Source organism: Ambystoma mexicanum, chromosome 10 (genome assembly GCF_040938575.1).
Source record: "Ambystoma mexicanum isolate Mex_15411 chromosome 10, UKY_AmexF1_1, whole genome shotgun sequence".
In the NCBI taxonomy this organism is placed as follows: Eukaryota; Metazoa; Chordata; class Amphibia; order Caudata; family Ambystomatidae; genus Ambystoma; species Ambystoma mexicanum.
Window position 1 is genome coordinate 1,633,934,730 of NC_090932.1, and position 26,853 is coordinate 1,633,961,582.

Sequence of the window (26,853 nt, forward strand, 5' to 3'; positions counted from 1 at the left end):
CACGCGTATGGCGACAGACGCAATGAAGATGAAAGCTTCAATTGTCCATTGTTGAAAGTGTGTGATAAGAAACGAAGTGACGGCGAGGCCGCATGCACATTTACGCAAGTAAAGAGAGACTTTTTGAGATAGTGAATTACAGAGGGCTCAAAGTACAAGCAAAAGTGAAATAAGAACCGTTATGTTTATGGAATTGAGAAGAGGGTTTGGGACCCACAAGGAGAATTGTGAAAGACTGTGTCGGGGGCACGACCAAGTGAAGTATAATGCGAGGAGCACGAACTGTATAGACGTCCTTAGTAACCGAGTGGTCCCGCACAGCGCCGACCAAGATACTGTGCCTTTGCGAAGGTCTCTGTCACTGTGCTATGAAGTAAAGAAGTGCCAGGGGCACGATTCTGCATATAGTAGAACTGACTTGTTCAAGACAAAAATAATACCATTAGGTTCATCACAGGGTTTAATCATCGAGCCAATGAAGTAAGGGGTCCGCCCTCTTTTGAAAAAACCAACTCTCGATCCCACCTCCCCCAACAACTACAGACCCATCACCACTGTCCCATTCCTCCTCAAAATATTGGACAAAGCAGCCTACTTGCAGGTCCAGCACTTCATTGAAGAGAACAAACTCCTTGGACTCCGCCAATCTGGCTTCCGCCCCAGACACAGGACCGAAACTGCCCTACTTGACCTGAAAAACCAAATGGACGATGCTAGAGACATGGGTAAACCAGCACTTCTCCTACTCCTTGACCTATCCGCGGCATTTGACCTCGTGGATCATGGCGTCCTATGCCACCACCTTTCCTCCACTGCCAAATTCTCCCCAAAGGCCACAGCTTGGATCACCTCCTTCTTACAAGACAGAACCATGCAAGTATTCTCTGACCTAGCCGCCGCATCACCAACTATTATACTTTGTGGTGTACCCCAAGGTTCCTGTCTCTCCCCCACCCTGTACAACATCTTCACACGACCCCTCTTCCTCATCCTCGACGCTATGGGCATCTTATACACCAACTATGCCGACGACATCCAGATCCTCCTCACTCTCACAGGTAACTATGACACCGACTCCCTGACCCTCAACAACCTCTACAACACCATCCAAGCCTGGATGGCAGACAACAGACTATGCCTCAACTCTGACAAGACGGAACTCCTCCTGGTAGGTTCCCCCGACACGCTAAAAAATCTAGATGCCCAATTCAGCCACTTCACCATTGACTCCATTAAAATCCCAGTCTCCGATTCTGTCAAAATCTGGGAGTCTACCTGGACTCCAGCCTATCCATGGATAGACAAGTCAACGCAATAGCATCCGCAGCTGCATATCATGGCAAACTTATCAACGCAATCAGGCCTTTTCTCTCCAAAGAGAACTGCACCAACATAGCCAGAGCCATCACCGGCTCCAGGCTAGACTACTGCAACGTACTCTTTCTAGGAACCTCCAACAAAAACTTAGAGAGACTACAAGTAATACAGAACAATGCTCTCCGGGCAGCCCAAGGCATTGCTAAAAGAGAACACATCTCTGAAGCCAGAAAACTAGCCCACTGGCTCCCAATAAAGGAAAGGATTGTATTCAAAGTCCTAACACTGACCCACAAGTGCATTCACTTCACTGCTCCAGCATACCTCTCTCAAATGATCCACCCTGTCTCCACTACCAGGCCAACCAGATCACCGTACACCAACATGCTCTCTGTGCCACTAGTAAAAAGAGTAAAAGTGGGTGGATCCAGCTTCCCCTATCTCGTGCCCACTCTCTGGAATGCCCTACCTCCCACTATCCGTGGTGAGGACTCCCTCACCACCTGCCGCAAAACACTGAAAACTACCCTCTTCACATAAGGACCGACACATCAGCACGAATACTTATCACATATGTTGTAATATACGACCAAATGCAATATCTGTAACAACAGTATGATTTCTTGTACTATTCATAATGTGTCAAAATCGCTATCATATGTACCATGTAACTAAGCTATTGCAAGTAACAGCGCCTCAATGCCCCTGTGCTGCTTGCGCGCTATATAAATATAAATAAATAAATAAGGGCTACCATGAACAAACGTTGGAGAATACTAACATCTGATTGAGATCTAAAAAGAGTGTCGAGTACTTCCACACAGGGCCCTTTTTGGAGAGCACCTACTTTGAAAAATATATTGGCCCCTAGCAAGGTTACTATGGACAAGAAGTCTGAGCAATGGCTTTCTGCCAGTGCTCGGATAGTGGGTTTCAAAAGATGCATGACATGTAAAATGTATGACTTTGTGACCAAAGAGACTTTTCCAAATCTGGGAGGCAAAATATGGATATACAAACATAAGATCACTTGTTTGACAACATTTGTGGTATACATTATCTCATGCTGTTGTGGTTTGAACTATATTGGGTTTACTATTAGAAAGAAAAGTCTTTTTCGGTGTTTGGCCCATGTTCCTCAAGATGAGAGCTTGGGGAACAGAGAATTAAAGTTGTGGTGACTTGAAGCCAAACGATTAGGTAAACACAATTCTCTGAAACCGTTTGGCCACAATGCAGACTCTGAATTGTATGTGTTCCTCAATTAAAATAGTCTATAGAAGCTGTCTCCGGATCTTCTCTAGATTTTATGCACATTTTATTGAGATGATCAGTTGAGCTTTTCTTGTAGTTTGCAGTTTTCTTTCTTTCATTCTCTTTCCATTGTGTAGGTTTTTCCAGATTCCTGTAGTTTTGACTACAGACAGTTTTTTCACTTTTTACCTTTTGATTATTCTATTTGCGTACATTGTCAAGTAATAATTGCGTATATTTGCACTATCTTGACCATGTAATAATTGCATACATTAGCACAGAGGAGTTGTTATTTGCACATGCATTGGCACTTTACATTGGTTTACATGCGTTTGTTTTTATTGAAGAACACCTAGCATCCATTGATTGCTTCTCATGTATTATCCATGTAATTGTTATACGATTGTGTGTTACTTTAAGATGTATACTTGCATATCTGTACCAAAATGCACTTGCCTTTACATTGGTAGCTCGTTTTCATTATCTTAGTAGCTAAGACAATGACGCTATTTAGTGGAAGTTATTGGTGAAGGTGTAGCTGAAATAAGACTCATTTGAGTAGTTGCACGTATGATGCTTATCATGAACTATACCGTGCCAGTGAGGCGGCTGCGGTTTTCCTGTTCATATGCCCCTTTCCTTCCCTATCTCCTTCTCTTTCTCTCCCCCTTTCCCCTTGTTCCCTTCCCATTTGCCTCTTCTCTGGCTTTCTCATCCCTCAGGGTCTGCTGCCCGTGTGTTGGTATTTTACCAGCCACGAGCAGCGAAATATTCATGAAAATGTACTTGCATTTTAAGCTTTAGTTATTTTGGAACATTCAATTGGTGATGTGTTGGACCATATCTTTCAGCTAGTTATGGACATTGACCGGCACATTTGTGCTATATTTTCATCGGCCACATACAAATGTGCAATGGGTTAACACTTTCGAAAATGGCGGATTTGTTTTCCATTCATGCCGATTAGCAGCCGCGAAATGTTGAGTTACATGACTTTTGGAGTGAGAGGAGGAGCCCCACACATTGCTCCTATATAAACTTGGAATCGACATTACATACTGTATAAATCATGCCTGGGGAAGCTCAAGTTGCGAGCGGGCGGAACGCGTGGCGTTTTCCTACCTGTTAGGGCGAGTGTGTTTCTATGCTGGTCCGGCAGCATGTTTATTTTGCATTGCTGCATGTTGTTATGCACGTTTTAACCAATAAATATTTTTTCTCAAAGTAGCAAGCTCTCTGAGTGCTTGGGCTAATTGTTTTTCCCACATCTGTCAGTTTTAGAACAAACTGTAAGGTTTTGGGAGATTCTCCATACAAACATTAAGAGAGTAGCCTACTCTAGCCACAGAGCACCAGCTACATAATGAGGCAGAGCACTTAGCATTTGGCTTACTAGTTTTTGAACATATATATAGTTTCAGCAAGACAACCCTTGTTTTCCAGGTTTAGTTTTCCTTCCCCTGAACTGTTTTAGGAAAGGACATTTTGAAATATTCTGTTTCAGCAAGGTTATTTTAAGGATAATTAATATATTTTTCCCTAGTTATTTTCCTTAAGGTGACGATGAACAATTTTCTTTTTACATCAAGGTTTGAAATATATTGAAAAATAGTTGGTATAACAAAATTCTTTTCCAACAAAGTTTGAATTTCCTGGTTTACTCCCTTGCCAGGAATGCCTTCAACTGACATGTCCAATTTCAAACAAGACTCAATAGAAGAAAACCTCTTGACCTACCTTGGATTCCATCGATCCCCCAGTATGCTCTCCTTCCAGGTATCTTTTTCCAAAGAAGGTCCAACAATAAACTTTGGATATCCTGATTTACTCTCCTGCCAGAAATATCCCACTTTTCACTCGCACAGATCCCTGGTGTACTCTCCTGTCCGGTATCTTTGTCAAAAAGGTCCCAGTACCTTATTCTCTTCTCTGGCCTTTTCACAACATTCAAATTTCTCTTTAAGGTTCTCATAATTGTACTTTTACAGAGGCACAACCTTGTTGACTTCTATAGATCTTTTATATTGCGCAACACACCCAAAGGCCTTGGGGTGCTCACAAGACAGAACAACAAAACATTAAAGGGTAAATTAACTAAGCATCAGAAGAATTAATCTACATCTTTTTTTTTAAAAAATGGTGTTTTCAGGCACTTTTTAAATTTAGCTACTTGTGGAATTATTCTAAACGAGTGCACAAAGGCATTCCACTGAACAGGAGCCCATGCATTGAAACTGGAGCCTCTGATTTTCTTTATGGAAACGCAAGGTTGAAACAGCAGAGCATCTTTATTTGAACACAGAACAGGTGAAATAGACTTCAGTAAGCACTTGTACTGCTTTCCCCCATACTGCTATTTCCAATATAGGGTTTGCTCAAGCTACTTCTATCAACCTCTTTTACAATGTCTCTCTGCTCTTGGCAATGCTTGTTCCAGGTTTCCCCCCAACTAACATCTCATGTCAGGAGAATTGCACCATATCTGCCCTCTTGCTCTCTCTTTAATTCTGTTTGGTCGGTATTCAAAACTTCTACTTTCTTGTCTACGCAGCTGTCGTAACACCCCGGGGTCACCACTATCAAATGGCAAACACACCGCTTTCTCCTAGCGTGTCCAACTCGTGGTTTGCGTTAATGCCACGGTTCTGTTATGAGTAGGACATCCATATCTTGTCTTACCCCCTTTCAGGTTCTCTGTTTGTTTCGTGGTCCCTCGCCTGTACGGGTACTGCTTGCCGTCGAGGCAACGCTGCTGACAGCCTGTCTGCGGTTGCTAATGCCTCTGCGATCCTTTTGTGCAGCCCGATAACCTCCGTTGGGTCTCCTGCCACTTTGGTACTTTGGGGTGACAGAAGGCAGTCCGGGAGCACCTCTCGTCTGCAATCTGAGTGCTCCCACACATCTCCCATCTCAGCAGCTCTGCTTCCTGCTGCGCACACTCTACAGCCCGACCTGGATTCTCCTTCACTTTCTTCTGCTTGTTCTCGTTTCTCTTCCTCTTTTGCCTCCAGGTGTTGCTTGCATTTAAATGTCCTGCACTGTTGATTAAAGGGACAGCCGCTAGACCGCACATTACATTTGGCCATAATCTTGATCCTCGTTAACTCTTCACTCTTCTTCATCCCAATACTTAGAGCCTTCTGGGAATTGAAGTCCCAGGGATTACCCCAGTATTTTAAGTTCTGTTACCCATTTTTATCTATATAACAGGCATCATCAGCAGATCTTAACAAATGTTTAGAGAGGTAATATATGTGTGAAGAATAAATACAATTCTGCTTAAAAGGTTCAACAGAAGAGGATTTCAAGACCTCATAGTTAAAGGGATCTGGATAATGGCAGCAGGGCATCAGAAATTCTGGAATTATAGTTTCTTCACTGTTATAAGAAAAGTACTGCGTCTTCCCCTGTCGGAGTCACCACCTTCCCCTGACATCCATCTCTTCCCTTGTGAACCACCCTCAGAATACCAGCCCTGAGGCAGGATCAGGTAGCGGCTGCCTCCCCATGGCCACATGGGAGGAGACATCAGGCTGGGGTTCAGAGATGACTCTGCAGGATTCATCACAGTGGCTACCTTCTATCAGCCTAACTCCTTTTTGGTCAACACCTATTATGTGGGGTGCATTTAAAGGCCCCAAACAGAAGTCCCTTTAACATGAATATTTTAAACACAAACAAAAATGGCCTGGCTTTTGTTTTTCAAGTAACGTTAAAAAGACATGTGGAAAGGGGCCTACCTGTCATTACTAATAGACAAGCAGCATTTTAATTTACAAAAGGAGGAATCAAAGATGCCTGTCACATGGAAAACAGGATTTTTAAACATTGAAAACAAAAACAGCCTGAAAATGTGTGTGCAAATAAAAACGGCTTTAAAAAGCAAAAGTGAAAAGAAATATCACTGCTGACAGAACAATGTCAGGAAAACAAAACATGATGTGTGGGTTGACAAAAGCAGTGTATATTTGAAGAGCCACTTTGTCTTCATGGAAAATGTCAGCCCAAGGCAAACCCGGTTTCTGGCTGTGGGCAAAACTTCACAAAGGAAAACTCGCACCTCCAGCCTGGATATCACATCTCCCATCTAATGAACACGTGCAGTAAAAATGTGCTGCTATAGGCGTTGAAATTCAGTGTTCTCCAGACCTGCTGGCTCTGAAAGCAGGGACTTAAAGGAAAGTCACCCTTGGCTGGAGAATGACTAATGTGTGAAAATAGGGGCACCCACCTCAAACAGCAAGCTCCCAATACAAAGGAGACGGATGGAAGGTACAAGCTGACCCAGTGTAAACAAATGGCCGGAAGCAGAAATTGCCATTTGTCCCACAGGAAGATTCACAATTAAGTTAAACAGACTTTTATCATTTAGGCCTTTTTCTCAGGAACCATAATGTGGATTGATTTCATTTTTGTACTATTTATTAATGCAATTTCTAGGCGATTTTGGGGATATTAAATGCACCTACTTGTACATCTACCTGTGACTCTGGGAAGTGCAATAGCCAGATAGACTAGGTTTCCGGCTGATCTGAACATGTTCCAAATGTGAGAATTGGTGAGCAGGTGAAAATGAAATTAGGGATATGCTTAATAACTTACATTTTCATAACTGTTGTGCTTTTTATGGAAGCAGTAGAAATGTACCACATGGTCGTGCTACATTGTACAGATTTGGTGGTCGGCTTAACTAATTCTCCATGATTAGCTAAATCAGAAAATATATTAAGTATGGCAGATGCTAGTAGAGTTATGAAGTTGTGATACGTAATTCGTTTTTGGCAAAAAGTTGAAAGGAGAACAAAGGAGGATTACAAATTTGAACTGCCATATGTTGCTCCAGTCCCCTAAACCAATCCTGACTTGGAGGCAGGGTTTGGAGGAGAGAGAAGGGCAACTGTCCTATCCTAGTGGCAGGGATTATTGCAGGGTACTTCCCCAAGATTTTAAAATTGGTGATGTCATTGCTGCTATATAAGGGGGACTGCACTGGGACAGAGAACACACAAAAACCAGGGAGACAGAAAAAGGAGAAAGACAAGAGGAAGAAGAGAAGAGACAGACCATTAGGAAGGCTGCTGAAACTTACCGTCTGACAGCTGTAAGTAGACACCAGAGGAGACTGTTGAGAGTACATCTGGGTGGAGCTGTCAATTTCTAGGAAGGCCTCAAAGCAAAGCTGACTGGGTTCTTTGGTGGAGAGAATGAGGCCATCTTTGAGAGTGGAGTAACCAGACTCCTGCCCCATCTTTCCTGAGATGCAGCTGGCTTTGCTGAACGTTAAACAGAGGCTGGACATGTAAATAGAACTAAACCCTGGAAAAACAAAAGGTGGGGGGAGTCTCCTTGCCTTGAATCCTTTCCCTGTACAGTGGGTGGGGGGCAAAATTGTGCAGATCCTTAGCCTACGTAACCAAAAATATTAATCTAATTAATTCTGCATTTGGCAGAACACTACAGGGCACATTTTTTTCAAATTCGAAATGAACAGTGTGCGTTGAAATGTATGGCCTATCATTTAATCGGGTAATCCTTGTTGTCCAGCTGACCCTGACTTCTATAAGGAAGAGGGATGTCTTTGTTCTTAAATCGGTCCCACCTTTTTATCCAGCTTCCCCAAAACAGGCCTTTCAGTAAGGGGGGGGGGGGGCTGAAATCCAAAATTCCCCAAAGCATTCAAATTTCTCTGTCTGGCTTCCCAATATAGACCAAAAGCAAGGGGGGTCTGAAAAACAAAGTGATAAATCACCCTGTGTTTTTTTTAAACCAAAGGTTTGGGCAAAATTATATCATTGATCAGTGTAATTATTTCGTGAAGTAAAATTGGTAGAAAGTGTACAATTGTGATTGTGTTCTTTTTAACTCACGTTTGTGATTTATTTATGCTGAGAGAAGTTGATTCTGTTGTGCCACGGATAAAGTGGTGTGTTGGATATTTTTGTGCTAATTTATATTACTGTTAATTTAAATGAATACCAATATATTTCCCGTACACCAGCCTGGTTCTTCGCCCATTGTTAGCTCAGGGGAGAGGAATACAAGGGGCATGACATGTGTCTGAGATAGGGCTAAAAAAGAATCTGTTAAACAGTTTGTTGAATAACCACTTGAGTGGGAAGGGAAGGGACTCCCTGTGTTGAGGGTGGCTTCTCAATAAACCATTACAAAGTGAGGTCTTGTCCGGGATTTAGCTTTCTTTCCTGACCTGTGACAAGTACATTGTGACAGTCTATTCATTTTGATGCAATTGCATTAAGGTGGCGGGAAAGTCATCTTTGTTTTGTTAAAGTGCCATGAGGACTTGACTCCTGAATTCCAGGGAGGTGTATAGGTAGAAAATTAAGAGTGTGTAAGAATTTATCTGAGTGAGGCAATCAAGCAGGAACAAGGTGAGTTTGCCCCTGCATAAAGAACGTTTTATTAAAGTGCAAAAAGTGAATTTGAAAATGACTACTGTACAAATTGCGGAAGCCAGGGAGCATCTCCTAAAAGAAATTCTTTCTCAAAGGAGAATGGGTTGAGGGCGATGCAGGGAACTGGCAAACCAGAATTGTGCATCTCAGTAAGCAATGATATTTGGCTTGAAGCCGGGATGTTACATAAAGCACTTGAAGCATTTTAAATGACCACAACTGCGTGTGATGAACAGATATAAATGGCTCAGCTAACTGCTTAGTTATATTTTCATTTGCTTTTAGTAGAAGAGCGTTGGAAAAATAGTGAGGCTAGTAGGATGAATCAGGCTGGAGACCAGTCACAGGCCAAGGATCTTGTTCAGCAACTCAAAGTTGAGTTAAAACACTGCAGCAATAGAGTGCAGAGCGTGAAATACAGTTTCTCGCACCAAATAATGCACATAAAGAGCGTGTAGAAAATCTGAGCGCACTGCAACACAAGCTAAATGACCAGTCTACTCATAGTCTTTTTGGAGGACATTTTCACATTCCAATCAGAAATAAAACAATTGAAAACTGAAAATAGTCAATTATCAAATGGGTTGATTTCCAAAATGACTTTGATCAGATACATCAGCGGGTAAGTACTCTGAAACAACAGAAGACGCGGCTGGCCTAGGAAAAAGACCTCTTGAATCAGGATAACAGCGTCCTGTTACAGAGGATAAATCGGTTGGAAATGGAGGCAGAAAAGGAACATTCAGGGTCTCAGGAACTGACCAGAATTATAGAAGAAAGAAATGAGCTTGTAGAGCGAGTGAGGTAAATAGAAGCTGAACTATTAGAGGCAGCAATATGTAGGGATGGACAAGAGAAAGAGATTAGTCTCCTGAAGGAAAAGCTCCTTGAATATGCACGCGGCATACAAGGCTCACAGAGGGAAAATGAATCACTACAGCAGGAGGTGCAGCAAACAAAGGATCGGTTGGTAGCTCAGAGCAGGGTGCATGAGATCAATCAGGACTTAGTGTCAGAATTAAAAAGCCAGCTCTCTGACTACCAACAGCAAATACATAAAGAGACACACAGATATGAGAGCCTCACCAAGGAAATCAAAAATTATAAACCGGACCTGAGACACCCTGACCAATCAGGATATGGGACAAGGCCCACTGATCAAGGTGAGGCACCCTTCCTAACAGGGGCCTCATGCCAGTCATTTACAACCTCTCGTGCACAAATGGGAACCAACCTCATGAATGCCACCTATCAAGGACAAGGTGTGTGATCATTCATTCAATCATTGTGAGATGAGGCAGCTAGACATAGCCAGCAAAACTGATCAAGAAGGCCAGTCCATGTCTGATATTGGCGAGTATTCATCTCTTCCACACAGAAGGGTCAGTGGCCGGACCAGCGTGTCTTGGGAAGTAAGGAATAATACGGTAAGTACTTCAGACCATGAAAACTCTTATGAGGAGAAAGTCAGGGAGTTAGTTTGGCTGAAGATGCGACTACAAAGAGACTGCTTGCCCACTTAGCTGAATGAGAAATGGCAGACCCTCAGCCTAGGAAGGGCATTCTAAAAACCTCTGTATATTTCGGATAAGGGGGTAATTCCCAGACTCCCTGGTAGAAGGGATGAGGAAACTGGGTTCTAAACTGTGCCTGAAATGAACTCCAGGGAGAGCGACCCTGAGAGTTCACTTTGGTCCAGGCAAGAGGAGTCCAGACTCCATGGTTCTGGGAGTTATTGCCAGTCTCATAGTGATAGGAAGCGCCTAGAAGACAGGGAAGGGAGTACCGGTAGCAGTTCTGAGTCAGAAGGTGAATGGACTCGGGTGCAGAGCTAGAAAAAGAAAGCGAAGCAGATCAAGGGTTTTGTGAAAGACCCAATAAGACAAATCAAAGCCATAAAGAGCTTCCTGACTCCATATCACAAGAATGGCAAGTATTCCGTATGGGAGCACCTGGAACTTTATGTGCAGATGATGGCATTATTCCAGATCAGAAATGATGTAAATTGTATAGCATTTTCTAAATGGATGTTCCCACCTGAGTACTCAAGCTTCTTTGCAGAACTGGAGACCAGGATCATCCAGGATCATCATAAATGGTCCACTTATAAGGCAGCCATATTGAAACATTTTTCCACACATAGGAACCCATAAGATGCCTCTAAGGCTGCATATAACTTGCAGTGTGTGGAAGATCAGGTGCCGAGGGAGTTTATGCAGGACCTAAAGCACGCATTTGCTCAGACTTCCCGGCGGGTGAACACCCACTGTAGGGAGTTCATAAATACATATTTCCATGCTCTCCCCAAATACATAATGACTCAGTTGGTGTGTGACTTTCACGAGCATAGGACCCTGGATTGGGTGATTGGACAGGCCACCAGTATTTATGAGGTCCAAAAGCCTGCTGAGAGTAAAAATACCACCAAAACCCCCAAACCATCTAGCATCCCTGCTGCTGCAAAGGTGGTGGAGGTATAAACGACCCCTCCATTTGATCTGGAGACAGGGGGGCCTAAAAGTAACCCTCCTGCCACCATGCAAAATTGAAAGCAGACGGGACCCCCCAAACCATCCCAATCGAATGCTAGACTGGCGGGGGCCCAGAACAATGATCCCGCTGACCCTGCCACCTATATAAATCCTAGGCACAAGGGTACTAAACTAATCCTGGGATATGTATGCACTCCCCCGGCAAAAGCTGGGGGGGGCTAATGGGGTAAGTACTACCCCGGGAAACTTCCCGCCAAACTTTCCTGTGAGGGACAATAGATCCCTAAACCTGGGAGAAGGGAGATTCAGGATGGAAAATTATGGGGTGAATTTCCAGTACCCGAGCTACTCTGGGAGAAGGGACAGTTACCCCTTTCAGGAGAAGCAGATGTATGACTTGAGACCTCCCTACCACCCAGACAACATCTCGCAACTGGAGCGACAGGTCCAGCAACTGACCAATGATTGGCGTGCATGCTGAGGCCTCAGTCCAACTCTCAACCTAACCCTGCTTCCCAGAATTCCCCAACACCCAGGACTGATGCCCCAGGATGGAAATGATGGGAGGAAACCTGACAAACCCCAGGTTTCCGGAGGAGGGGGCCCGGTTGGAAGCTTCCCTTCTCGCCCAAAGAGAATCCCTTAAAAACTCACAGCCTGAAAAAGTCTCTTCTACCCCCAAAATGTTATAACCCAAAGAGCAAAGGGAAAGTAGGAGAGGCCAAAGAAGAGTGCACTTTGTGGAAGAAATCTGCATTATGCCCTTTGAAAGCGAAGAATCCGAGAAGGATTCAGGTAAGCGGATCTTCTCTTTCAAAAATGGGGGGATCCCTCCCAAAGAAATATGGGTCCCAAAAGACCCTGAATGGGACAGGGTAAGTATGGAGACCAACCCAGAACCAGACACTATTCAACCCCAAACATGTGAGCCAAACAGAAGTGAAACAGAGGGGGTGTCCTTTCTCCAAACAGGTTCTGAGAACTGTTGCCCGGTAAAGGTGGACTGCCAAGGAGCCGGGGAAAAAGAGGATTCCCGAACAACATCCATTGCGAGTTGCAAAGGTTTTTTTTTCTTTAGAGATTCCCAAACTCCGACACAGAAAACTGCCCAAGTTCACACAGTATTGGAGTTCAATATTAAGAAAATGACCACAGTGCTATCAAATAACTCAGTTTCTTTGCACCTTGGCAGAGAAAGGCAGATTTCATGCACCGGTTAAAGTGCAAGGTCAGTGTCAATTGAAAGCTCTAGTGGATACTGGATCCCAAGCCACCCTCCTGTCAAAAAGGGCCTTTGACCAACCAAACTCAGGACACGGGGGAAGGCCACCAAATTCCACTCACACCACTTCCCGGACAACTCCAAAATTTCGACAGGAATGATATTTCCGTCTAATGGGACTGCAGATCTGGACATAAAAATTGAACTGTACCGACTGAAATATCCGGTGATCGTTGTGACTTCAGAGGGCACACCTTATTTACTGGGGAACGATCTCCTGAGGTGGTTATCACCGCTGATCGACTGTGTCAAAAAGGGCCTATCGACTCAGACTATAACCACCCTATCAAATAAAAAATTAGCACCAATTATGTAAGCCTGAATGGTACCTGTCATGTAATTGATCAACACTCTGAGAATGTAGAGTTCCATTTAAAAAATAACCAAGTCCCAGACATCACAGTCATCTCTGTTGGAGAACCAACTGGTGATGGGAACCCTTCTCCCTTCTTGAAAATCAACCTTCCACCCATTTTTAAGGGGCAATCCACACTGGAAGGGAACACCCTAACATTTTACAGCAGTCCAAAATCAGAAGAAACTTTGAGTCCCGTGAAACCAGACAAGGAAGAATCCGCTCAAAGTCTTACTGGTATTCAGAAAAAGGACAAGTAGTTGTTTTGCCCATTCAGTTAAGTGAGAGGGAGGAACCAGTGCTCGCCAGAGTATGCCTGAATATAGGAAGGAGCTTCATCGGCGAAGAATTATTCAGGAAAAACTCAAAAGATCAGACCATTCCCACATTTAAATGTATTGACAAATGGGAAGTAGGTCTGGAAACCCCAATTTCCAAACATCTCCTGCCCAGCTAAAGGTTTCCATTGGCAACAGACGTATAGACTATAATTGTTGGGTCGTGAGAGATGTCCCTTACGCCTTTTATCTGGGAAGTGACATTCTCAACTGATTCGCAATCATTTTGGATCTAATTAATAATACAGCCTGGTCCCGACTGGGGCGTAACCCCATGGGCTTTGACAACATTGAAAAAGCATTCTGGTCAGCTCAATTGCTGCCTTATGCGGTTGAGGTTCAAGTGCGACAAGAGGTTACCATCCCTGGACCGGTGCAACAATTTAAATTTCCCCGCAAAATTAAGCGAGGACAGATCCTCCAACATCAGGAGGCATATATATATCTAAATTCCCATCTTCACAACAAGGTTTATATATTTACGTCCGACACCTCTAGTAGACCTAGAACACGTTCGAATATTGGTGGATAACAGCAACCCTCTGAGTATCACTTTGGGCGCAGATACCTTTGTTGGAATGGCGGTTGATGCCCAACATTATTGTATTGATTTAGATAATGAAATCATGGGACCCATCCCAAACAACTGTTTCGACATCAGCTACGGTATTCCTCCAGAAAAGATTTTTACTAGGCATGGGGGGGATTTCCTGGTGTACTCTTCCTGTCCCTACGGTGCCGAAGAGGTGACCTGTGATATTAGGAGGGAGGAGGTAGTGTTCAGAGTCCAGGACCACTACCTCGAATCCCCTGTCCAGGTCAACACCATCAAAAGAGATCTGTCCACAAACTGGAGGATACCGCTGAAATTGCCAAGCCCGAGTTCTTTCCAGGTTTCAAGCAAATGGTCGAGGAAAGGATCAATCTGGCTGATGTCTGTGGAACCGAGGAGCAAAGACAAAAGCTAAAACAGGTCTTCCTGGAATTCCAAGATATCTTTTCAATGTACTCATATGATGTGGACACACATCTATTCATTCAACCACCAATCCCACGGACCCCAGATGGCTGCCGCATTTGTGAAACAATATCGGTTACCTCTCGCATCCAAGGAGTCACAGAGATTATTAAGAATTTAGAATCCCGTGGGATAATTTGTCAGATCCACAGTACCTTCAACAACTTGGTACTGGGGATCCTCAAACCAAACGGCCAATGGAGAATATGTGCAGACCTGAGGGAGTTGACCAAACGGGTCCGCATGTCAAGATGCCCCCTTCCCTACATCGATTAAGGACTGGCCCAGATCCAAGGGTCAAAGGTGTACTTCGCCATTGACCTGACCAACTGGTTACTGGACAGTACCTGTGAGTAAGGAAAACTGGTACAGGCTTGCCTTTACCTTCGGTGGGGCAGCAGTACACATGGAACCAAACCGCCTTTGGATACTTAAACTCCGGCATTGAGTTCAACATCTTGTTTCATAAGGCCATGCCCAATTTGGTCGAAGGGGGAAACCTGGCCTATGTGGATGATTTGATCAAGAGCTCAACTGTGGTGGAACATATAGCAGAAATCCGCTATGTTCTTACCCAGTTACAGAAGGTCGGGGCAAAACTGTCCTTTCAGAAGGCACAGTGGTGTAAGACCCGAGTGAACTCCTTAGGGCACGAAATCACACCTGAGGGTCTTAATCCCCAGGCGAAGAAGGTGGAAGCCTTATTGTAATTAAAAGATACTACCACTCTGCGATAATTAAGAAGCTGTCTTGGACTTACTAATTATAGTTGAAAGTTCATAGAAGAATACTCTGAGGTCACTCGACCCTTGGTCCATTTGTTAAAGGCCTGAGTCAAGATGTGGGAGTGGGGTCCAGAACAATCCGAGGTAGTTAAACATCTGAAAGAAGACTTTCCCGGGCTCCTTTTTTGGCTTACCCCATAAAGAACAAGGAGTTCTTGTTGGAGACGGGGTTCTCGGATACTTGCCTAACAGCGGTATTATAACAAAAGCATGACAAGGTTATCTCATACGCGAGCACGACTTTGTCCTCTGTGGAGGAAAAATGTAATAATTGCGAGAAGGCACTTCTGGCAACGGTGTGGGTGCTGAAAAATTACTGCCCATTCATACAGGGGGAACACATAATTGTCAAGACTCCTCACCAACCCTTGCAGTATCTATAAAGTGACAGAATCCGGGCGGGGAACGTTAGTAATTCCAGAATTACATCCCGGATTGTGTCCTTGCAAAGCTTTCCTGTGGAGGTCAGATATGGCCAAAACAAGAAGAGCCTCCTAGCGCAAGGGTTGGCAGACTTGCATGATTGTGCTCAAGAAAACTGTCTCGAGGACGAAAGTCTAATGACCTCCAACAACATGGAGGCATATTTAATTTCCCCTTACAAGGTCTATGAAGAAGACACTAGTCAGGGGATACCCACAATTTATGTGGATGGCTCCTCCTACTATGCTGATAGCCACAGGGAAAAAGATCTGGTGGCTGGAATTGGGAATGCCTCGGTGAATGATACCCCGGAACCCACTGCTGGTTATAAAATAGGACCCCAAAGTAGTCCGGTTGCAGAGTTGATGGCTGTTTATCAAGCACACCCTCACTGCAGTGCACCACCAACTCAATTAACTGATCATAATCACAGACTCTGTCAGGAATGGGTTTGTGGAGCACCTGATTAACTGAAGAATCAAGGCATGCTTTGCGCCAACAACCCCTAAAGCATGGCAAACTGATCCAGTCAAACGATGATCTCTTGACTTCCAATGAGATGACCATCTATTGGAAGAATATAAGCGGTCATTCCAAGATAGAGGGGCCAGATAAGACTGGGAATTACCTGGCTGACCAGCTTGCTAAAACCGGAGCTCTGCAGGGGAATTTCATGGAAAGTGAATCCCTGCTGGGTGAAATACAAATGGCAGCTGTCACCAGGTCACAAACTCGGGCTAACAGCGAACTCTCAACAGCCCAGTGGAGTAAAGATATCCCAGATGCAGATGTGATCACTGCACAGAAAGAGGACCCGATCATTGGGAAATTTAGTCGGATTACGCTGGTAAAGAGGCTCTCTGGGTGTTGATGAAGTTTTCCAAGATGTTCCAGATCCAAGACAGTTTGTTGGTAAATAGAGCCCTATCTGGCAGTGACCAGTGGATGTTACATAGCTCATTTCAAAGCCTGATGTTGAACCACGGCCATGACGCGGCCTCTGCCGGTCATCAGTGGTTTCATACGACATTGGAAATCTTGTACAAGGTTGCCTACTCACCACACATGGGCCAGCACCTCGACACTTACCTAAAGGTGTGTCTTGTGTGTGCTCATTTCCAACCCAGTTCACTCACACACCGAGCTCCCCTACAAAAAAGGGGAATGACACTACCTTGGTCAGATTTGCAAGTCGATTTCATCGGCCCAGTGATTCCCTCCTCTAGAGGAAACAAGTACACTTTGACCATGATATGCTTGTTCACGAAGTGGGTACAATGTCTACCAGCCCTGCATTGTAAGGCAGAGACAGCTGCTGCACTAATGATCAACCACATCGTCTCTCGTTTCGGCCTCCAGCAAAGGATTGAGTCAGACCGAGGACGCCATTTTACCAGTGAGGTGATGGCAAAGATGTGGGAGATTCTAGGGGTAAAAAGAAAAATCCACATTGCCTACTGCCTGGCCTCAAGTGAGGGGATTGGGGGGGAGGGGTGTAGAGATACAACAGAACAATTGTGAGTATCTTAAAGAAGTTTGTGGCAGATTCTGGACCCAGTTGGGACATCCGATTGCTGCTTTTCCTGATGGCTATTAGGTCTACACATCTTCTGCAGCGAAGATGTCTCCATTTGAGCTCATGACCAGACGTAAAATGGTGCTACCACAGCATCTGCTCTATATGACTTAGGAGCATACCCTGATAAATGCGTCCAATACTCATGAGTACATTGAAAATTTAAGGAAACACCTACAGCATGCTTTTGCTGAAGCTCAGCGCAATTTAGAAAAGTCGGCTAAAGGAATGAAGACCTACTATGATCTAAAGACCACCAAGAAAGAGTATGAAGTAGGTGACAAGGTTTACCTGTAAAATTTTCAGGCCAAGGAGCGGAAATTCTTCCCATCTTGGCGTGGTGCCTTTGAAGTTGTAGATAAAATATCACCTGTTGCCTACAAGATCCGCATCCCAAAAGGAGAACTGACAGAAGAAAAATGGGTCCACATCAACCAGTTGAAAAGCTGTCATCCCAGACACGCTTTACGACTGATCGATGAGCCAAATGAAAGTCGAGCTGAGGAACCATCTGAAGAATGAAAAGGAAGGATGACAAATCAGATGGACATATATATATATATAACAGGGAGTCATTTACTTGGTGTTATTGTACAAATGAAGAAAATAAATAAAATGTGCTTGTGAAATGGTAAGGTCATGTTACAACTGTATGTACTCTTACGTCCCATCCCCTTTCCTCCATACAGTATGGGTGTCCCTCACTAGGGACGGGAGATAGAAACTTTTTCACCAGAAAAAACCTTCTTCACCTTTAAATTTAGAGGCGTGCAGGGGCGGGGCCCTGGGAGCATGCACTCCCCTGACTGTGCCCACCGGCGCCAGTCCCCTTTTCCGCGTCAACGGGAACAGGCCGATTTCACCAGCACTCCTGGGTTTGGCTTTGGCCATGTAATACCATGATACTTCTATCTTTTTGTCTTCTTTTTTTCAATCAGGTACTTGGTCCTCCGGCGCCACGCTACCCCCCGGCGCTTGTTCACTTCAGCAGGCTTCAGCAGGTGTCCAGCTTGCGAGGGGATCTTCCCTACATCCAATCCCCACGCTCTTTGCCTCGGCTGCCTTGGCCCCGACTACAGCTGGGAAGGTTGTGTCGCGTGCATCACACTTACTCCATGCGCATTGAACAACGTAGGGTGCTCTTTGCAAGGTCGCCTCCAGGGGACTTAAAGGACTTTGTTATACATAGATCAAGGCCCACGGGAGAGCCGCTCTTTCCATCGCACCCTGTAAGGGCGACTCCTTCCCAAGCAAACGCCCGACCGGGAGGAACCCTTCGGGTTCTCGCACCAGCACACGTACTGAGGCTAGTCCAGCTACCGGCTTTACGGCCGAGGAGTCATCAGATTCTTCCGGGTTCAGTGCTGAGGGGCCGCAAGGTTCTTTTACCGGATGTACACCCAAGGGGCAACGCCCTAGTAACAGCCTAATGTCCTAGAGGGCGCCTGCACGCAACACTACCAGTGACACTGCTGAGGGCAACACGCCTTCCAGGCCCCGGCCTGTATTGCAGGTTAGGTCTCATGCTCCACAGCCAAGAGTCTTGGAGGAGGCTGGGCACATGAGGCAAGCACCACAACTGGGGCACGTGGCACGCAGCTCGACAAAATGACCGCAGCGCCAGATAAAATGGCTGCTCATCTGATGCCGCTCCTAGGAAAGGAGCAGGTGGGAGAACGAGTAACAAGGTGGGACTGGTGTCAACCAGGTATGTGGCCTACAGTTTATCCATCAGCAGCGCTGGGCAGGTTTCCCCTGCAACCGAGACAGAATGCGCACCGGCCCCAGCAGCCACCCGCCACTCCATCAATATCACCTGCCATCTCTTCAGCCTCCGAAGACAGGTTCTTCGAAAGGTTCGTAGTGCTGATGCAAACTCCTCAGAGGGGGACCATCCTTTGGGATGCTATCGCGGACATGCTCCCTCCGGCCACTCTGCCGGTGCCCATAGTTATTCCTCCTATTCCTCCTATGGCTCCAGCACCTCAGGCCCCGGTGCAGCCCCTGCCGGATCCTTCGATTCCGGCTCCCCTACCTCCCACAGTGCAGGCGGTTCCGCACCAGCCTCTGTAGCAGCCGCTGGCTCCGGTTTCTACACCACAGCCCACAGTGCCCAGTACCCCTCCACCTGCTCTGGACCAACCGGACACCATGGTGGACACAGATTGGGAGGAGGACCGTGACACGCTGTCGTCAGCCAAGGCCTTCCACGAATGGCTTGCAGGTTTGGCAGAATATTTGGGGCTTCCTCACCCCGAGGTCAAATAACCAGAGGAGGGTGTTTTGGCCGAACTCATCACTCTACGCACCCCAGCTAGAACAGGGATCCCGATGCAGAAGGACCTTGTTGCCTTGGCCAAAAAAGGGTGGCTCAAGCCACACTCGGCCCAGCCTGTCAATCAGCGCCTCAACTCAAAGTATAGGCAAATGGAGGGGGATCCACTCTTGCTGTCGACACACCCTCAACCGCACTCTTCAGTGATCGCTACACCGTCACTCTACTCGACCCCTCAGTCGTCCTCGGCCACTGCGTCCTCGGCACTGCTAGGCAAGGAGGGGACGATCTTGGAGGCATATGGTAAGAAGCTGTACACCAACGCCTCTCTACAGCTGGGGTTTACGATCAACCTCAAGAAGTCTCAACTGCAACCTACGGAGAGCCTACGGAGCGCCTTACTTTGATGTGCCTTCATCTGGGACACGATCTCAGAGGGAGTATTTCCCTCGAAGAACAAAATCACTGCCATCAAGAAGGCCACTACTCACTTCCTTCCCCTAGCAGTGACCTCGACCTGGTGGTACCAACACTTATTTGGTATCATGGCAGCGTTTCTACTGGCCGTACCCCACACAAGGCTCAAGATGAGGAGATTAAAGTTGCACTTCGCAGCCTCATGAAATCCGGAGAAGAGCTCCCAAGCGGAGCCAGTCAGCATTCCTCCTTCTCTGTACTCGGACATCACATGGTGGTCCATGGACTGCAGCCCTTCTGGCAGCCGGCCTCGCAGGTCACTCTGGACAACCGCAATGTCCATGGAGTTTGGACCCGGCAGGAGCAGGAGTCTCATATCAACTGGCTGGAGCTGAAAGCCATCTGGCTAGCTCTCAAAGCTGTGCTTCCGCTTATAGGTGGCAGGATCGTCCTCATACAGACCGACAATTCCACCAGCATGTACTATGTCAACCTGCAGATGGGTACCAGGTCCCCTCCACTATGCAGCCCAGCCATCAGTATGTGGGAATGGGCTCTGGAGAACATCATCTACCTCAGGGCCGTCCACCTTCCGGGGGAGTCCAACCTGGAGGCCGACAGGCTCAGCAAACTGGAAGCGGACAATTATGAGTGGCAATTGAACGATCAGGTGCTGCCGGAGATTTTCAGCAAATGGGGGCATCCTCAAGTGGATCTCTTTGCCTCCTGGGACAACAAGAAGTGCCAGCAGTTCGCGTCCTGGCAGGGGCAGGGCCCCGGCTCCCTGGGTGACGCATTCCAGATACAGTGGAATGGCATGACAGTGAATGCCTTCCCTCTCACACCCCTGGCCCTCAGGGTGACCTGCAAGATAAAAGAATCCTCTTGCCTCAGCATCATTCTCATAGCTCCATGGTGGCCAGCTAGACTGTGGTTCTCTGAGCTTCTCAGCCTATCGGACAGACCTCCCATTCACCTGCCGATGGGTCTGGATCATCTTCTGAAGCAGCAGGGGGGCAGGGTCATACACCCCGCTCCACACAAATTTCCCCTTGCAGCGTGGTTCCTGAGTAGGTCACGCTGAAGCACCTGAGCCTCTCACAGGCTAACCTAGAATACATTCAGGGTGGTAGGAGCAAGGCTACTAGGAGCCAGTACAAGAGTAAATGGACATGGTTATGTCATTGGGCGAACCCTAAAGAGATCGACCCCCTTACGTGCACTTTGGATGATGTACTCTAATTTTCAGCACACCTTGCTCTCTCAGGCATGTAGGTGGACACGTGCCGCACCTATTTGGCAGTCATAGGAGCGTAAAGAAATTTGGAAGAAGGGGTCTTCTCGTCCAACCCAGTGGTCAAGCGACATTTGGCGAGCCTCACCAGGCTCTCTCTATGCGCCCATCAAGAAACCACCCCCTTTGCGGGGCCTCTATGTTGTGTTTGGCGTCTTGGCACACAAACCGTTCGAGCCAATGGCGTCCGCTGACATCAGGCTGGTCACCATTAAGAGAGCTCTGTTAGTGGGCGTCACCTCTGCTCGCAGGGGCAGTGATATCCAGGCACTGCCAGCATCAGAAGCCTATACTACCTTTCACAAGAACAAGGTGGTCCTGCGAACGCACCCTACGTTCCTACCCAAGGTAGCCACAGCTTTCCATCTAAACGAGGATATAGTCTAACCTACGTTTTCCGCTGACCCTAAGGATGAGGCTCAGAGGGTCTTGCACTATCTGGATGTCAGACGCGCTCTGAAATTCTGTCTGGGCAATACCAAGGAGTTACGCAATTCGGACACCCTGTTCGTCACCTTCGAGGGGTTAAGGCCCGGTTATCATGCTTCCAAGGCCTCTATAGCAAGGTGGATGGTTTCGGCCATCAATGAGGTATATGAGGGGCAGCACTAGCCGCTTCTAGCTAACATGCATGCCCATGCTATCAGAGCCAAGGCCACGGCCATTGCATTCCAGCGGCATGTCCCATGACAAGTCATCAGCAGGGCGCGCACCTGGACCTCCCCCTCGGCTTTCTGTAAGCACTACAGTCTGGACGCCGCCTCTAGGTAAGATGCGGCTTTCGGACACGCGGTTGTAAGGAATCTGTTCGCTTAAGGAGGGTCTCCCCCACCCTGGGGCCACATTCAGTTGTAATTGCCCATACAGTATGGAGGAAAGGGGATGGGATGTAAGAGTAATTAATAGGTACCGTAGTGACTAACGTATTCTTAGTCCATAGTCCTTCATACGTCCCACCACCCTGCCCCCTAATAATACTGGTGTCATTAGGCAATGTTAAATATTGTTGACGCGTCAATGGGGACTGAGGAGTGGCGCCGGCGGGCAGAGTCATGGGAGCGCATTCCCCCAGGGCCGCGCCCCCGCGCACCTCTAAATTTAAATGGGAAGAAGGTTTTTTTCTGGTGAGTAAGGTTCCGTCTCCCATACGTAGCGAGGGACGCCCATACAGTATGGAGGAAAGGGGAGTATGGACTAAGAATACAATAGTCACTATGGTGAGTGACTATAAATTTGTTAGAGAACTAACCTCCTTAACTTCCCACTTGTAGGTGGGGGTGGAGTCTGGTGAGAAACCCAGGGACCTGGAAAGGAAGGAAGGAAGAAAGGGGGTGCCGTGCAACGCCCTCCAACCCAAAGATGGAAGGGGAGGCTGGAGTGCCCACTCCCAAAAGAAGGAAGAAAATGGGGTGCCATGCCATACCCCCAACCCAGAGATGGAAGGGGAGACTGGAGTGCCCACTCCCAGATGAAGGAAATTACGCCTAAGGAAACCCCACTCTGCCCTGCTCTTCCCCCAGCAAATAGTCATGGAAGAACAGGGGGGAGGCATGTGGGGTGCATTTAAATGCCCCAAACAGAAGTCTCTTTAACATAAATAGCAAGATTTTAAACGCTGAAGCAAAAATGGTCTGCCTTTTGTTTTTGTTTTTCAGGTAAAGTTAGAGAGCCATGTGGAAAGGGGCCTACCTGTCATTACCAATAGACAAGCAGCATTTTAATTGACAAAAGAAGGAATCAAACATCCCAGTCTCATGGAAAACAGGATTTCTAAACATTGAAAACAAAAATGGCCTGCACATGTGTGTGCAAATAAAAACAGCTTTAAAAAGCAAAAGTGAAAAAAATATCACTGCTCACAGAACAATGTCAGGAAAACAATACATGATGTGTGGGTTGACAGAAGCAATGTGTATTATGTTTCACCTACAAAACTTCAGTGGCATTTGAAGAACCACTTTGTCTTCAGGAAAATGTCAGCCCAAGGCAGACCCTGTTTCTGGCTGTGTGCAAAACTTCACAAAAGGAAAACTCCCACTTCCAGCCTGGATGTCACATCTCCCATCTAATGACCACTCGCAATAAAAATGTGCTGCTAAAAGCGTCGAAATTCAGTGTTCTCCAGACCTGCTGGCTCTGAAAGCAGGGACTTCAAGGAAAGTCACCCTTGGCTGGAACATGACTAATATGTGTGAAAATGGGGGCACCCACTTCAAAGAGCAAGCTTCCAACACAAAATAGACTGGTGAAGGTACAGGCTGAGCCAGTGAAAACAAATGGCCAAAAGCAGAAATTGCCATTTGTCCCACAGGAAGATTCACAATTAAGTTAAAAGTTTCTCAGCAACCATAATGTGAATTGATTTCATTTTTGCATCATATTTTTATGTCATTCCTAGGTGATTTTGGGGATATAAAATTCATCTACCTGTGACTTTGTGAACTGTAATGGCTAGTTAGAGTAGGTTTCTGGCTGATCCGAACATTTTCCAAATGTGAGAGTTGGTGAGCGGGTGAAAATTAAATTAGGAATATGATTAATAACTTGCATATTCAAAACTGTTGTGCTTTTTATGGAAACGGCAGAAATGTGCCACATGGCCGTGCTACATCGTACAGATTTTGTAGTCGGCTTATCTAATTCTGCATGATTAGCTAAATCAGAAAATATATTTATTATGGCAGTTGCTAGTAGAGTTATAAAATTGTGATACATAACTAGTTTTTGCCAAAAAGTTGAAAGGAAAACAAAGGACTATTACAAAGGGGAGTTGACATATGTTCTTCCAGTCCCCTAATCCAATCTTGACTTGGAGGCGGGGTTTGGAGGAGAGAGAAGAACTTTCCAATCCTAGTAGCAGGGATTATTGCAGGGTACTTCCCCAAGATTTTAAAATTGGTGATGTCATTGGTGCTGTATAAGGGGGACTGCACTAGGATAGAGGATACACAAAAACCGGGGAGACCGAAAAAGGAGAAAGACAGGAGGACAGAGAGAAGAGACAGACCATTAGAAAGGCTGCTGAAACTTACCATCTGACAGCAGTAAGGAGACACCACAGGGGATTACTGGAAGTGCATGTAGGTGGAGCTGTCTATTTCTAGGAAGGATTCAAAGCTGACTGGGTCCTGTGGTGTAGAACAGGAGGCCATCTTTGAGAGTGGAGTGACTAGACCCTGCCCTATCTTTCCAGAGTGTCCTGAGATGCAGCTGGCTTTCCTGAACCTTAAACGGAGGCTGGCTATGTAAGTAGAACTAAGCCCTGCAAAACCAAAAGGTGGGGAGAGTCTGCTTGCCCTGAATCCTTTCCCTTTACAGTGGGTGGCGAGGGGGGCAAAACTGTGTAGATCCTTAGTCTATGTAACCAGAAATATTAATTTAATTAATTCCCCATTTGGCAGAACACTACAGGGTTAATTCGAAATTAACAAAGGTCACTTCCCGGTGTGAAAATGATAGCTTATAATTTAATTGGGTAATCCTTGTTGTCCAGCTGACCTGGGGTTCTTTAAGGAAGAGGGATGTCTTTCTTCTTAAATCGGTCCAACCTTTTTATCCAGCTTCTGCAAAACAGGCCTTTCAGTAAGTAAGGGGGGAGGGTCTGAAATTCAAAATTCCCCAAAGTATTCCAATTTTTCTGTCTGGCTTCCCAACATAGACCAAAGCAGAGGGGGGGGTTGTCTGAAAAACAAAGCGATGAATCACCCTCTCTTTTGTTTTAACACAAAAGTTTGCTTGAAATGATATCATTGATCAGTGTAATTATTTTGTGAAGGTAAATTGGCAGAAAGTGTACAATTGTGATCGTCTTCTTTTGAACTCACTTTTGTAATTTACTTATGCTGAGAGAAGTTGATTGTTTTGTGCAATGGATAAAGTAGTGTGTTCGATATTTTTCAGCTAATTTCTATTACTGTTAATTTAAATAAATACCAATATATTTCCCGTACACCGGCTGGTTCTTGGTTCATTGTTAACTCAGGGGGAGGGATGCAAGGGGCATGACATGTGTCTGACATAGGGCTAAATAAAGAATCTGTTAAACAGTTTGTTGAATAACCACTTGAGTGGGCAGGGAAGGGACTACCTGTGTTAAGGGTGGCTTCTCAATAAACCGTTACAATTATAACGCACCTCATTGGTTGTTATGGCGTAAAACACCGAAAATAAAAAAATTTACTTGGGCCATTGCATGCCGAATTGTTGACAGTTTCCATACCGGCCAAATATCCTGCTGCACAACACCCCTTCTTCTCCAGTTTTGGTTAGCTTTGTTTTGGCTAATAGTGGCACAAGTGATACTATGGCCCGAAAAACCCAAAGCAGAGTGTTTATTACTTTCTTGTGTGCTCTGAAAAATAAAGCCAGAAATATTGTTTAATATTCTACAGAAACATGGTCGAAAATGATCATGTAATCATTCAGGCTTATGTCTGGCCTAGAGCCTTTTATTGCCAGACAATTGAAATGTATAACTTAATACCGCCTTATCTCAATCATGTTTTTCATTACCTCTCTTCGGCTATTAAAAGCCTCAGTCCACCTTCTCCAAATTGGAAGCTGTGTCCGATAGATTTACCCTGATCTTGCAGCTGCATATGTCACTGGGGCATCACTCGCTTCCCGTCTTGAGATAGACTGTCGTGTACAGCTGATGGCATTAGGATGCCTCCTCACGCAGTGTTTGAGAGCGCTGTGACACATCAGGTGTAATACATGGTCCCACTTCATGGAAGAATGGAACGGTCCTCATAACCCCCAAAAGCAAAGTCTATAATCAGCTTCTCCATTGGCTCTGAGGAACGATTTTGGTTCCTGGGAGCTCAGCTTTCCTGCATCAAACACCTAGAGTTCCATTGTTGAGCGTAATTATCTAAAGAATGTCTTATTTGCCAATCTATGAGCTCTCTTTTCATGCTGTAAGAAATGGAAGATGTATGCACATTCTTCTGGCTGGGACCATACTAAGGATGCACCTAATTAAAATGATCTTTATGTTGCTTTGTTTGAGATGCATTTCTGCTTCTTGTCCCATTTCCACGTTTGAGATCGCTGTGTTTTTACTGCCCTCAGGTATACCACGCCTACTATAAGCCACTGGAGTTCACTGTGACTGACAGAGATGCCTCCCAGTGCTACATAAAGGTAAGGCGTTGTCAAAAGGCTGAAGCGGTAATGCCCCCCCTGCTCGGGGCTAATTGCTTAAATGTGTAACTCTCTGGGTAAGGGATTATCAGGAATGGTAGGCAGAATTAAGATGGGTGTGTGGTAAAGGAGCCATAAGGAGCTCTCTGTGAGGGTTGGGTTATGGTGCTGCTGACTCGTTTTGGCTAGGCCTGGGCACTGGAAGTTTGTACTCTCCTTTGCCCCTGAATGCTTGGTTGCCGTGACCCAGCCAGTGGCTAGCACATCACACAGGACAGTGGTGCTCTCAATATAAAAATATAGATACCCCAGTCTCCGGATAGTTTTTTTTAGATATGATGATAAAGGTTGGCTAATACACAAAACCACTGAAATATGTATACAGTATCAGAATATCATTTATGAATTGAAGCAGGGTACATGACACTTGAATCATAAATGTAATTTCAACAATTGGTAATCACAGTGA

The 26,853-nt window shown here is 45.7% G+C and overlaps 1 protein-coding gene across 1 annotated transcript in view; it reads left to right on the plus strand.

Moving 5' to 3' along the window:
* The window catches only part of TXNRD2 (thioredoxin reductase 2), a 1,379,521-nt gene that overhangs the window by 1,272,984 nt on the left and 79,684 nt on the right, over window positions 1–26,853 (plus strand). Inside the window, exon 15 of the mRNA XM_069620040.1 lies at window positions 26,313–26,384. Coding sequence (XP_069476141.1) covers window positions 26,313–26,384 — 72 coding nt within the window. The remainder of the gene's footprint in view (window positions 1–26,312; window positions 26,385–26,853) is intronic.